At 44.1% G+C, this 14,999-nt stretch overlaps 1 protein-coding gene across 2 annotated transcripts in view; it reads right to left on the bottom strand.

Moving 5' to 3' along the window:
* prtga (protogenin homolog a (Gallus gallus)) overlaps positions 1–14,999 on the bottom strand; it is a 34,093-nt gene extending 19,094 nt beyond the window's left edge. For both annotated transcript variants that reach the window (XM_018739590.2, XM_018739589.2), the window contains exons 1-6: positions 14,842–14,999; positions 12,514–12,816; positions 1,905–2,049; positions 1,459–1,592; positions 1,026–1,322; positions 712–871 (exon numbers count right to left, since the gene is read on the bottom strand). In XM_018739590.2, the coding sequence (XP_018595106.1) occupies positions 712–871; positions 1,026–1,322; positions 1,459–1,592; positions 1,905–2,049; positions 12,514–12,816; positions 14,842–14,908 (1,106 nt within the window). In that variant the 5' untranslated portion in view covers positions 14,909–14,999. The remainder of the gene's footprint in view (positions 1–711; positions 872–1,025; positions 1,323–1,458; positions 1,593–1,904; positions 2,050–12,513; positions 12,817–14,841) is intronic.

The raw sequence follows: 14,999 nt of genomic DNA, 5'->3' as shown, positions 1-14,999 counted from the left end.
AGAAAAAGTGACAACCACGTCACACAAACCAACAATGCACATTTCTATTTTCATAAACTGCTTGGCAAGTATAGGGTTGTGGTGGTCTGGAACCTGTTCCAAACATATAGGGTAAACACTGGACAAGATGCCGGCCCACTGCAAAGCAGTCTCGCACACACACACACACACACACACACACACACACACACACACACACACATACACACACACACACACACACAGACACGCACATACTCTGGGCAATTTAGAGTCACCAGTTCACTTGAAGCCCAAAACCTGGGACTGCGGGAGGAAACCCACAGGAAGATGGAGGGAAGGTGCAAACTTTACACACACTGAGCCGTAATCCAATCTACATCCAAAGACAAAGCCCAGGAGAGATTAGGCTACTTGCTCTGCCACAATGCCACCCCAACAATGCACACATTTTATACACTGTTTGCATTATGGATTATGCAGATACTCCTAGATGTATTACTTGACTGACTAATTTCTAAACATGACATATGCATGTAGTCAGCAAACACAGCTGTCTTAGAGAAGCTGTATAATTAAAGATGTTTATTCCCCAAAGACTGTTTGGCAGTTGATATACATTAAGTTCAACGCACTTTATTCATGAAAGTATATCGGATAGAGAAACAAATGGAAAGAGAAGATGGCACCACCCCTGACCTCTATACCTAGGCTCGGCCAAATAGGTCTCACCTGTTGTACATCTTGATCCGGCCATTGGAGTGCACCTTCTCCCCATTCTTCAGCCAGGTGATGTGGGGAGGGGGCACACCCTCAGCCTGGCAGACAAAGCGAGCAGTTCCAGCCCGAGGACGAGTCAGGCTCTCCGGCCACTCCACCAGTGAGGGTGGAGCTACAGGGGAGCAAACTCACTTTAGATTCACAGATAGCCAGCATGTCTTTTTGATGCAGTTGTTTCAGAACACAAAGAATACTCCTGAATTAAGATTTACAAAAGAAAATGTAATTTGAAGAGCCTGAACTGAGTGAGGGTGCTTCAGACTCACCTAGAACAGTGAGATTGGCAATAGCAATGGTGTAGTTACGTGTACCGGGTGTAGTAGCCCTGCACACATACACTCCAGCATGCTGTGGCTTCACATCCGAGATAACTAGGTTCCCGTTACCCAGGACCCTGGTGTTGAACACGTCAATGGACTTGTGGTCTGCCCTGCTCCAGGAGATGAGGGGCTTGGGGCGACCAGTTGCCACACACTCCAGAATTGCATTCTGATGGATAGTTGTCGTGATGTTTTGGGGTCCTGCAATGATCTGAGGCCTCTGTGGGTGCCTGACTGCTGGAGCTGTAAAGAGAACCAATGTTGTTACTTTGACAGAACTGACCCCTCACCGTATCCCCTACTCCGGTGTGCTTTACCCTCAGCGTTTTTGCTCCTATTCATACCATCATCCACATCTTACATCAAGCCTCCTACTTACCTGGGTTGACTACAAGTGTCGCCTCAGTGCTCCTCCGGCGACTGGCAATGTTGGTCGCCACGCAGCGGTAGTTTCCCGCATCCTCCCGTTCCACCCCCTGGATCTGTAGCACTCCGTTGGGCAATGCTGTGATCCTGGATAAACCAAAGGTAAACATATGTCAAACAACTTACAAGACACAGAACCAGAGTATAGTTCAAAGACTGGGAACAGAGTATTCCTCACAGCGGAAGATTCCTCACTGGAGTACCAAAGAGGCCAAGCTCAGTTTGGAATCCTACACATACTTATAACACTGCCACAAACCTCTATTTTAGTGCATAATACGAAAAATTTCAGAAAAGAGGTACTAGAGTAAGCAGAATTATAAAAGCAATAAATTGTAACCAGGTAAAGGAGTCCAGAGCATCTTTTCTGCCATTAGGTTGAAAGTGAGGGAGTGGTACCTTTCTGTGGCCAGAGGTAGCGTGACACGGTTGAACTCCCAAGTGATGATGGGTGGAGGGTTTGCTGTGATCCTGCAGGCGAACCGGGCCACAGATCCCTCTGTCACCACTGCAGATGTGGGCTGGATCACAAAAGGCGAAATACCTGGGGCAACAGCAGTGTGACCATCAGTTTTGCAGTTTTAAAAACTGTCACAACAGTGGAACGCGAGGAAAAGTTTTCGTCTGGTCTAGTTGTACCGAGACCAACGACACCAATGACTGTCTGAGGAACTCCAATACTATGTATTTCATTTTTCTCAGTATGTTAAGATACCAACACCTGTAACACAGCCATCTCCAGTGGGCCACTTAACATCTTTAGAGGAAACTTTTATTTTTTCCTGTGTGATTACTGGCAGAAAATGGCTACAAATTTCTCCCACTGCGAATTCCTGACTCAATGACAGACATACCTAGCAACTATATACCCATTTCAATTTCATTGCTCATTGGACCAAAAAAGGTATTGCTCATCAAATGCTGGATAGTAACGAAAGGAAAGCATCTGTTTAAGGGAAAAATGTAGGACCTTCTGAAAAAGAGAAGCAAACAGAGGAGAAGAACAGAACCCACTTAAAGATGCAAGACAGTGGACGATCAGTTATAAGCAGAACCTTTAGTGAGGGCAGCTCTAATGTCTCAAATGACATGTGTGCCACTGAAACCACAAAACCATTGGGCTTCCAACAACATAAATAATAGATACATTTATGAAGAACTGAGGCTGTTTTGAGAGCAAAGGGAGGCCCTACCCACTATTAATATACTTTTCCAAATAAGGTGCTCAGTGAGTGTATCTTGCACAAAATCTGCCCTGTGAGGTGGCGGTTAACTCTGTCACAGGAAGTACCCACAACTACTAGAAGACCTTGTGAAGAGGGCATTCGGAAGGAACTGATGGCGCTCCAGACTCAACGCAGGACATGCCTGACTCGTAGGAGCAGTGTGGCGCTGGATTGGGTTTCGCCGGGCCCTATCCCCCACTGCCAGATCGTCATGCTGTCCTGAAACGGGACCCCACAAGAATCATCCTGGCAGCGTGAGCATGTCAGACCCCCACCGACACCTACTGCGCATGGGTGAAATATCGCCGCCTGTACGGGCCTTGGCGGGCCGTTTACACAGGCCTCCACCTCGGTCTCCCCGCAGCCCCCCGTTTATTTGTTTAAAGTAAATGAGACCTTCGGTTCCGTTCTAGGCTCGGGGGGCCCAAGCGGACATGTCAGAAGCAGAAAAGCTGTCATGCCTAACTTTGTTTGGTTAATTGCAGCTTGAAATAACTGAGCTGGAGCACTGAGCTGAAAAGAAAGCGGGTACAGAATACGCAGTGGACATTTCACTGGTGCACACATGTCATCATGGAGACACCTTCTAGTAAGTCCACACATTTCTCCCTTCCCCCACCTTAACATGGCCTCAGGTCAATAATTTGTTAAAATAAATCAATGGCAATTCGACCCCCAGGAAAGGCCCTGTAAATCATGTTTTGAAGCTATTCAAATAAAAAAGATATTAATCTCAAAAATATTCTGTTTAAAACACAAACTTCACCCTTGAAAGACAACCCAGTTTCAATAGGTAGGATTGACAGACCATGTTCACAGCAGACCTAACCCCTGAAGTCAGCCAATGGATCCAATTACTGCTGAAAAATAAAGAATGCATATTACATAATTGTATTATGTAATTCAATTGAAAATGAAAATACTGAAGGTGTAAAGAAAACACAATTTACAAATTCCAGTTTTTTCCTCTTTGGAAATTTAAAGTGCAAATATGCTTTACTGACAAGCAGGACCCACCAGTATGTTTGAAAACTAAGAAGAGTTTGCTGGAGGCTTAAGGACAGACTAAGAAGAGCCCTGAGTGATCACATTCTCAACAGAGCCTTTCATCTGTTTGTCTCCCAGCTCCTCCATCACACTGTTCCAGGTGTTTGCTTTCGGAGTCTGCCCTGGCCCTGTTATCGCAGACGCAGACGCTCGCATAGTGTGGGATGGACAGGACAGGACAGAAAATGGTTGGGCAAATACCACAAAAGGGGCCAAGCTTAGATAACACACAGGATTAGCGGTGAAGATGACCTTTTGTTATTTCCATCTTTACCTGACAGGTGTATTTGCATAGACTGTATACAGTGTTAAACTTGATTTTGTTTGGAAACATTTAGAAACTTTATGAAGATGAAAAATGGACTGCTGGCATTTTTTACATTTGTTTTTTTTAAAAAACTAAGTATAAACTTTTTTTCCCATTTTCATCAACTGATTGTCCAAATCAGGGTCACAGTGGTCCAAAGCCTATCCTGGAAGCACAGGGCACTAAGTAGGAGACACCATGGATGGTAAGACAGTCTATAGAAGGACTATCTCACACACTGCAGGCAATTTAAAGTCACAAATTCACCTGAAACACCTCTATATAGACTTTGGAATGAAACTGTGCCCACAGAGGAAACAAACACGACCATGGAAAGAACAGCCAACTCCACACAGACCAAAACGGATTCAAACCCAGATCCAGATGATACCCATTGTGCCATGGTGCCTGCAAAACAAAAACTTGTCCAATTTCATTTTATCACCAGAAATAGACCTTTATGAAATAAGTCCATTGTAGTGACATGCATCACAAGCAAAGCCCAAGAGCGACTGCAGAAAACTGGCAAAACTACACATCAATTCCTTTACTGGTGACAAAGAAAAAGTGCTTTCAGTTATCACTCTCACTCTCTGATGGGACATCCTCTGAGAGCATGAGTGAGGAGCAAGACTTGACAGTGCTCCCAGATGTTTAGCCCCTAATCGTATTCACAACTTTCAGGTGAATGTCTCTACCTGTACTTTCCTAGGGATGCTTAAGTAGTCCTGGACTGTCAGGTATCCTGTGGTGAGCTAAAAATATGCCCTTTTCTGATGTGGGATTTAATTTTTTGATGCCTCACCTTCATTTCTTACCAGTTACACCAATCTTGGCTTGGACTGATACCCACTAGACCTGCAGCTGGGGGCTCATGTCAGGTCTTCATGTGAGCCTTTCAAAGGCAGGATGCAAGACACAGGAAGCAAGCTGTAGGCACTGTCCCCATGGCCACACATTCCAACCCAGTGAAAACAGAATGTCCAATCAGCATCAAAATGCATTTCTTAGTGGTGCACCAGTCAGCCTTTATGGATAGGAGCCTTCCATGGATCTAGCACCCTTAGGGCAAGACCAGGATGAACGCCGCACAAGAAAAAAGAGCTGAGAAAGACCGCTGTTGCTATGCTAATAGCACAGTCCCTCACATGTATAGCTTTTGGGGCTGCTGACACTGTGTCCAGTGTCCTCAGCACACATCTGACCATCTGCTTACTGCGCACACACAGACACAGGAGGGTCAATACTGCTTTTACACATGTAATTTTACGGCAGGCAAAGCATGCTGAAAAAACTTCTTATGGAGATTCTTATTGAATTATCACTTGTCTTTTCACTTTCAGCATCAACTTATGAAAGGTTCTGTTCAAATGTTGCCTTTGGGCCACAGCTGACAGTAATCCCTGATCGTGTTTCTGGTTCTGGAGCTCAAAAATATTTGTCCACCAGCATCACACCAAACTTGCAGCCTGCACCAAAATTTATACGCCAGAATGCAAGCACTGTGTCCAGGCCCTTCATATTTGTAATGAGGAGCAAACGGCAGAGCGGAGGACTTCCCCATGAGCACTTAAGGCAGATCTGGCCATCTGCCCCTTCCTGTGGTCTCACCCCTCACCTTTCACCTCTGACCTCCACAAATCCAGGCGAGTGCACAGCTTAGTCAGACTGAGAAAAGCAGAAAAGCCATCCTTCCACAGCTCGCCTCTCCCGCTGGTTCCCTGCAAACTGCCAATCAATCTTAAACACAAGGTTTAACGGGGGGAGGGGTCCTTCACAGGGATTCTGCAACTTTGCACTCGATCCGTTCCTCTGTGAGCCATCCATACTTCAGCTGCCATCTAGACATTGTCTACTTGTCATTTTTTTAATTACTCAGACATACCTTCAGTGATCATGAATTGTTGACTACCAGCACCAGAACCAGAAGCATTGGTTAAATTTGCAGTAAGTGTTTGCTGATGGGATCAAATTAGAACCAACCTTACTGCATACATTTTTATGTTTCTTTGAAATTAAGTGTTTTATAGAAAACTGAATTATGTAGATTTAATGTGTCGTTATTGACTCATAATTATGGCTAAAGCTATTCTGCTGCTTTTGGATGTAGAGGTTAAAGGTTTGAATCCCTCCTCCTGCTTTAGCACCCTTGAGTAAAGTACTTACCCTGAACTGGTGCAATTAAAATTACTCAGCTATATAAACAAGTACATGATTATACAGTAAGTAGCTTAACATTGTAATTCACTCTGGAGAAAAGTGTCCACTAAATAAATTAATGCACACTCCTAAAAACATGGGGGCACGGTGGCGCAGTGGGTTTGGCCAGGGCTTCTCTCGGGTGGGTCTGGGGTTCAGATCCTGCTTGGGGTGCCTTGTGATGGACTGGCGTCCCGTCCTGGGTGTGTCCCCAGCCCTTCGCCCTGTGTTACCAGGTTAGGCTCCGGCTCGCCACGACCCCGCTCAGGACAAGCAGTTTCAGTGTGTGTGTGTGTTAGAAATATTCCCTTTTTTGCACATGTAAATTCTAGACAGTCTCCAGTGTTTCCATGTTAAAGTTTAAACATGCTGCACAAAGAGAGTCACTCCACTAATTTCTGCCAATTGTGAGGTGAGGTAGCAGAGAGACCGCTGAAGCTACAGCACAGCAAACACTGGGTCATCGACCAGGTCAAATGCACACAAAGGTTCCCTTAGAGATGCCTGTGGTTCCAATCTTCCCCTCGGCAACCCTGCACTACTCCATCTACCCTGCCACATCCACCCCTTCATAGAATCTCCACAACTCCACCCATCCTACCACATCCTTCACTTCATCCATCGTCTGTTTCTTCCACCCACCCATCCATCCATCCATCCATCCAGTCACCACTACCATTCCATTGAATCTATCTTTCTCCATCACTACATCCACCCTATTACAAAACTCCATCCAAATTGAAGCACTTATACTCTTGATTTCATGTGAGTAAAGGTCCAAAGTTGTATTTCATTTAATTATAATTAATAATTATTGTACTTTTTTTCTATAAAGCAGCAGTCGCCATATGAAAACTGAAAAATTAAACCACTAAAATGTAGCATGCATTCACATGCATTAAACAACTGTGTGCATGTTTTACAGCATGTGAGGGGAACAGCAGGCAGGGGTTAGGGATAAACTGCCATTGTTGGAAGAACAAACACTCTTCTCCAGGCAGAAATCAATTATCCACATTCCAGCAGACGTGTTGCAGGACTGTGCTCTGAGGCTGCAGCTGATGGGACAATAGACCTGTGCTCAATACGGTTAATTTGCTCTAGGCATCCAGCTCCTAGCGGTGCTGAAGAAACGAAGGTAGCCGAGCAGACACATCCGAGGCCATCAAGTACGCATCAAGACCCAGAGTCAAGCCACAGCAACCTCTGTGGTGTCTTCTTGGTCATATCTGTTACTGTTGAGGAGGATCATGAACCTAGGCTGCGGCATGAGTGGCCAAAGAACTGCCTGGACACACTGACACCTAATCTTGCTTATAGACAACTGGGCCACATAAATATCTTAAGCAGACCTGACAATGGAAACCAGCAATCTTCATTACTGTGTTGGGATGCAAGGCAATGAAGCTTGACTATTAAACAACATTGTGTAAATGTAACAAAAAGCAATCAATAGAAATGCAAAATATACTTTTTTAAGAAAAAACACTCGACTCTGTTTGGAATTACAAGCAGCCAAAAGAACTAGAAGACGGGCCACAGCTTGTCTTTCATCTCCCGTAATGTTGTCCAGAAGCTGAACGTGGAGACCTGAGGAATCTTATTACATGCAGTGATAGCTGTTGACAGTCACCCAAGCCAAAGGTAATAGAGCAGAACAACCATAACTTAACTACATAAAGCAAGTACTTCTCCACTATAATGTGCAGTCACACATCTCTCACTAGTACCACTGAAAGTGTGACCAAATGAATATTATATATATTGAATCCACATGCCACTAATGGTTCCAGTGATCAGCGTGTGACCACAATGATCACTCATTCAGACTAGGATAATGATCAAAGGGGACCCCAGGGCCACATCCTCTGTCACTAACTAAAGCTTTCAGCGGGAGATCATTTTAGTGCTTCATATGCAGATTTTCATGAAATTCCCCATAATGAGATCAGAAGCAAACAAACTCATATAAAAACAGCAGAGCACTGCTTCAGGATGTTTTGGGAATAGGTCCATTCCTACTTTCATGTCCTATGATTAAAAAGCGTAAGGCCACAGGGAGGGGGACTGTCCACATCTCTCATCTATGACAGGATTTCTCCTATTCTTCAATAAATTATGTTGAAAGCATAAAGGCACAGTGATATGCTGCTGTGCTGAAAAGCATCACAAACTAGACAAGAGTCCCTGGAAGCAAGCACAGCAGTCAAAAATGTCACTGGTGTGACCCTAACTTATTTTTCTTATTATTATTTTATTATTATTATTATTATTATTATTATTATAACAACCTTCTGAAAGGCTACACACATCTACCTGAGCATCCTGAGCATCCAAGTGATTTGTCCTTGCAGACACCAGTACTTTCCTAAAAAGTTTAACTAAACTTCTGTTAAAGGTTAGTTTAACCTGAAATATTAAAGTTAAATTGTTTTAATATATTACTCTAACAGACAGCATGGACAAAACTGATTTTTTATGCTTGACTCTGGACATTACTTTGTACACATGAAAGCTGGGAAAACGAGAAAATCCTGTCATCAGTGGCATGTGGATTCAAGTAGGAGAGGAGCACGGGGGGGGAGTAAAAAGGATGGTTCAGATGGGTCTCCATAATGCCCCGTGAACTCCTGGTGACACGACTGGCAAGGTCTGCTGGAACCCAATATGCGCAGCAGGCATTCTCACAGGGACACCGTGCGTCCAGCACACACACACACACACACACACACACACACACACACATCTTTCACGGACACTTGCAGGTCACTGTTCATCAAAACCGGCCCCAGCTTACCATCCTTGGCCTTAGGGCACCCTGTGGCTGAGCTGACAGCATAGGTAACCAAACACTCCACTTCCTGATTGTAACACCCATTGTCATTAAGTCCCTTTTGCACGATATGAACATGTGAATCTGCCTTTAAAAAAATGTTAACACTAGAGACCACATTTTGATGGTAGTGGGATGTTATTCATAGCAAAGTCATAATAAAAGTTGGACTGAAGAATTGCCTGAAATTCCACAAGCACAAAGAGCTGACAGAACTGCTCTGATGTGAGGCATGTCAGCCAGGCACAGAGGTGCGGAGGCTGAAGGGAGAGGAAGCAAAAGGTCCCCACATGCTGGACAATCAATCTTCCTGACGAAAGAAGGAACTCGGGAAGACGACCTCTGAGCCAAGGTCACACATACTCCCTTCACATACTTTAAAGAGTCTTTTCCAGCACAATCAAAGGGCTCAGAAATGACACGAAATGTGTGTACACTGAAATACCATTAAAAACACCGCAGTGTGTCCTTCTTATGTTTCCAACAGCAAGACCATAAAAAGAAATATACCAACGCAAAACTGCAAACAAAATACACTCTAAATTCAATGAATGAATGTTTCAACTTAGCAAAGTTACACTTTGTAACAAGAGTTTTCTATCAAGTACATCCGTTTAAATCAATGAAGTCCGAACATATTCAGAAGACGAAAGGTCCTTTAAAACTAAAATATTATGATACACTAGGAAATGTTTGTTATGACCAATACTGCCCTTGGAGTGGTGAATTGGTCCAGGTGTCCAGTCCACAGATCTCTGGACAGATATCCTCAGAAGAACCCCTTTCTTTGGGTGCCGGGGCGGGGAATGAGTTAGAGGTAAGTAGGCGAAAAGGGCATGGTGAATAGCTTTTCATTAATTCCTCTGAGTAACAGAGCAGAAAACAACATGCACACAGCACTGGCCTTCACTTCAGTAATTGGACACACAATGAAATCCAGCCACCCAAAGACACATGAGACCAAGGTAGGAGGAAGCTGTGAGGAACACTAATGGCACTTAGGAAAAGTTAAACTCTGTGTGTGTGTGTGTGTGTGTGTGTGTGTGTGTGTGTGTGTGTGTAAGAGACAGAGAGAGAAATGGGGAGAGCCAGGCATCTGGGAAACCCCCACTGCCACCTTTGTTTTCTTCCTTTGACTATTTCTCAGGTACCTGCAAATTTTATGAGCTTCCAGATAGACCCTCCATTGGGTCTACGAGTCTCTTTAAAACAAGCCTGTAAAGTCCACTGGCTGTTTTTATCACCTCTTATAAGTTCACGACATAGAACACAGAGCAACGCATCCCTCCTGTTAACTAAAATTCACATGCACTATTTTCATTAATGTTGATTTAATGTATTTTCTACGCTTGAAGGTGGGTGTCAGAAGCGTGTGATGTTTTTAGAGCGGCTTCGTGTCACTTGCCAACATTTGCCATTTCATTCCATCCTCAAAGCCCTGCAACTTAACACAGGGCCCATAAAGTCCATTTTATAACCACTTCATTTACAAGGCTGTGTAGCATCCACCGCAAAGGGCATTGTTGTCATATTAGACCCAACTCCTCCAGCACTCATTTCAGCGTGGAGAAGTAAAACCACAAGCGTGAAGGTGTCAGCGAGATACGCACTTTCCCCGAAAGCTCTCTGAGGCGTGTACCAAAACATTCACCAAGCCTTTTTTCAGTATGCCTGAGATTCCTCAGGCCAAAAGTCAGTTTCGGGAGTAAGATCAGAAACATTCTCATCTCTCAGCAGAGAATTGTCCAGATCTGATCAAAGTAACGGAACTGAAAAACCCCAGTAAATACTTCCCAAGCTCTGCTTTCCTAAGTTCTGCCCCAAAGAAGTGTTTTCACGGCCATTTTTTTTCAATTTATCACAGATACATTTCTTTATTTACCACAATTTTTTAAAGTTAGCGGTGCCATTTGTTGAAAGGTGTTATTCTTTGATGGAAATCTTGTAATAAAAAAGTAGTCTTATCTCAACATTCTATGAAAACTAGAAGCATGAGTTTCCATCTTATCTCAAGATGACCTAAATGCATTCACATGTGGCCTTTCATTTCTTTTTTGATCGCAAATGCAGAAGCTGTGATGACATAAGTGACCAGGGAGGGGGGGGGCAAGAGAATACCCATTCTCTAAATCTGGTGCTTCTCAAAAGCTCAGGTTTCCACCATGAAGGAGAAAAGTTGGGCCACTCTATTGTGCTGAGCAGGACAAGCACCATGGCCTGGGGTGGTGCTGTAGGGTGGGGGCAGAGGGTCCCCAAAGAGCAGTCTTGATAAAGCCTCACTGCCCCTTCAAAAGGAAATGCCAGCTCCTGTATGCACCGCAAAAAAAAAAAAGCATTCCAAAAGAACAATTCCTGGTGACCACGCACTTTGTGAATCAACGACATGAAAGCCCTGGCCAGTGAATGGGGGGTCATCTGTTCCTTAGCGCTAGGGTAACCCGCATCCTGGACAGCTCCTAACCTTTCAAACCTTCAGCTCCCTCATTTACACATGAATGGCACCATTCTCTTACACAGAGTAACTTCTGCGTTTGGACGCTTCTAACTTTAGAGGCATTAGCCTGATGCCCCCACACTCTGAGTGCTACTCACCTCCCCTCCCCCCACCAGAAAAACCTTCCAATGTCCATGGCTCTTCAGCTAATAGATGGATTAGAGAACCAGGATTCCCCAAATGCAACAATGGAATTACACTTCTGAAGAAAGGGGATAATCCATCCCGCCCTAACACTACACACAGCAAACTAAAAAGGAAACGATAGCTCCCTGCTGATGATGTGGGAAGCATTTCTTTTCTCTCCTTACAGGCACAGAATGACTATTTTAATGCTTGTTAATGGTTCAGGTCTTTATGTCTCTCTTTTAACTTGAAGGGTCCAATGGACTTTGCTAGAAGTTTAAACTTGAAGTAACAATTCAATATGGGTCAGTGTTGTTTTTTTTGCCCCCAAAATTAAGACGATACACACATTTTACACAGGCAGCAACTTGAAAATGTACGTATTTACAGAAGCATCATAACACTGTTAAACAAAAACACTCCTGTACAGTTTAAAGCTAAAGCAGAAGAGGATATCTCAATAAATGCCACATGCAAAGATAATGTTTTTCACAACTGACAGTCATAATTGTACTGGTATTAACTGTTACTGACTGTTGTAATCCAGTTCCTTCCATCTCTCATTATTTTGGAATATCGCAACTTCAGGTGATGGTGATTATGCTAGGGCCCTACATCTGGAGAGGTACCACAAAAATTCTAGTAGTAATTAATTTATTTAAAAGGAGGGGACAGAGCAATATTGTTTCAGGGGCCCAGAATTATTAGCTACACTCCTGCCTGCTGGTACTCATATTATAATATGTTCGAAAGATTTACTTCCCCATCATACTTACTTGCTACAGAGAGATGAGCTTTCTGGCTCAAGATGGCCCCATATTTGTTCTGAGCAAGACACTGGTAAAATCCTTCATCTGATCTGTCCCCTTTCTTACTTTCCACTTCAGAAATATAGAGGGACCCATTGGAAAGGCTGTAGACACGTTCGTTCTCTGAGATCCTCAGTCCGTTCCTCATCCACCTGACAGCAATGGGCGCCTCTCCACGTGCTTGGCAGTCCAGAACCACACTGTCCATTCGCATGACAATCACATCATGGGGCTCCTTGGTGAAGAATAACTCACTAAAGCATGATACACCTGTAAAGAGCAGAGGAGAAATAGGTCACAAATCAGAAAACCAAAAAGTGCTACAGGTACAGCCATGGACAGAGACATGCTTGTAAAGTGAAGGTTTTCGATTATATTATATGTATGGGTGTCCAGCTTGCTCTCCACATCATGTTAATTCAATTATGCACAGCTCATAAACTTGGTAGCTGTGAAGAATCAGATTCCACAGCCTGTAATCATTTCAAGGATTGCCTTTTACTTTGAGAAAAGCTTTCTTTCATTTTTCCCCCACACCTCAAGTAAGTTTGTTTTTACACACACACACATTGGCTGAAGCCACTTTTTTCCCAAGTGGGGTCACAGCAAACCAGTGCCTAACCCAGCAGCACAGGGTGCAAGGCTGGAGGGGAAGGGGACACACCCATGACTGGACGCCAGTCCGTTGCAAGGCACCCCAAGCGGGACTCGAACCCCAGACCCGCCTAAGAGCAGGACCCGGCCAAACCCATTGCACCACCACACCCCCAGTTTGCTTTTAATGAAACGTAAAATGAAACAAGTTTTAACGAACAAACAATTCCCTTCCAAAAAAATGAAATCTTGTAATCTGTGACAGAACAGAACATTAAGTGTCATGTCTCTGCTAAGACAACAAATGGAAATGAGAGGTCTCCACTGACTTGGACGCAGCTGTCAATAAAACGAGGCTGAACAGCATGCTTCACAAAGTTACTTTATACCACAAGTGTTAAGTATTAATACAAGTGTTTATTCTCCAGCAAATTCAGGAGTATTGCTTTGAGCTACGTATAAGGACAGCAAATGCAATCATGAGAGGCATGACAGACAGGCATGACAGACAACAGGTAAAAAAAATTTTGTTGTTGAACATCAGAATCAGAATCAGAAGGAGCTTTATTGCCAAGTATGTTCACACATACAAGGAATTTGTCTTGGTGACAGAACTTCCACAGCACAGACAGAATGACAGTGACAAGACACAGATGAGAAGATAGAATATGTGAATGAAGGATAAAAAAATATATAAAAATATAAATTACCCAATATACAATATACAAAACATTTTACTTTTCACATCATATATTAAACAAAAATATAAAGTGGTATGTGTGTATATACATTAAATACATACATTATATATACACACAAACACATTGAGTTCAGCACGCGCACAGCAGCTCACATCTTCCACGAAATCATCCCCTGCTCTGATTTCTGAACACTGAAGCCTGGAACTAAAATCTTGCAGGAGTGTGTGTGGCTGAAATTTACGGCTCATGATTACAGAACGCGTCGGTACACGGAGAACAGAACATAACGACGAAAGGTTATTCATGCAGTGAGTGAGTGAGGAATCAGGCGATTGAAACACTCAGTCTTAGTTAAAAGGCAAGAAAGACGAGGGAAACCACAGCCGAAGCAGGGAGTCCAGTGAAAACCAAACAAAACGTGTCTGTTAAAAACGAGCAGCGCACCAAAGAGTCTGATACAGGTGAACACATGGGTACACGGTACTATACACTGTACACTTACACTAACCACATTACACATTTACTGCAGTCGCACTCGGCGGTTTCGGAACGATGCGCGCGGGCGCGCGCGACGCGCCAACACCGTTCTGTTTACACAGAGCGCGCGGCTGCAGGTGGGAGACGCGACACTATGATGAATAAGCGGACAGGTCACAAGACATAACGGGACGGGACAGTGCAGGACAAGACAGAACAGGGCGGAACAGTGCGGGAGAGCGCAGGGCAGCAGGGGGTTCAGTCTGCGGACGATGGAGTGACCGGAGCGCTGGCCTGACCACTGCGGCCACTCGCCCGTCCGGCGTCGCTCACTTCACTCTCACTCCCTTTCGTTTCCAAAGTTTTATCATGTTCAGCAAAACCTGAACCAAAACCAAACAATACTACAATTATAAACCAAATACTGGATTTGTCCACCAGAGGCCAGAGCGGTCATCATTTCCAAGTTGCAACGGCGCACAATAATTTTTAAAACTACAAATTATTAAAGTGTTCCACTTACCTGACACTGAAATAAATACTGCGATGAGCAGCAGACGCTGGTATATTTTCTGTTGGAAAGACGCCATTTATCTGACTCGCGCTCGCATGCTCCCTGCTTGCGGTGCCTCTCAGCCCGCTGCAACTCGTGTCCGTCCAGTCTCTAACTGCGCGCGCCTC

Source organism: Scleropages formosus, chromosome 11 (genome assembly GCF_900964775.1).
Source record: "Scleropages formosus chromosome 11, fSclFor1.1, whole genome shotgun sequence".
Lineage (NCBI taxonomy): Eukaryota > Metazoa > Chordata > Actinopteri > Osteoglossiformes > Osteoglossidae > Scleropages > Scleropages formosus.
The sequence above is the reverse complement of the archived record's forward strand: the minus strand, read 5'-3'. Positions and strand labels throughout refer to the sequence as shown.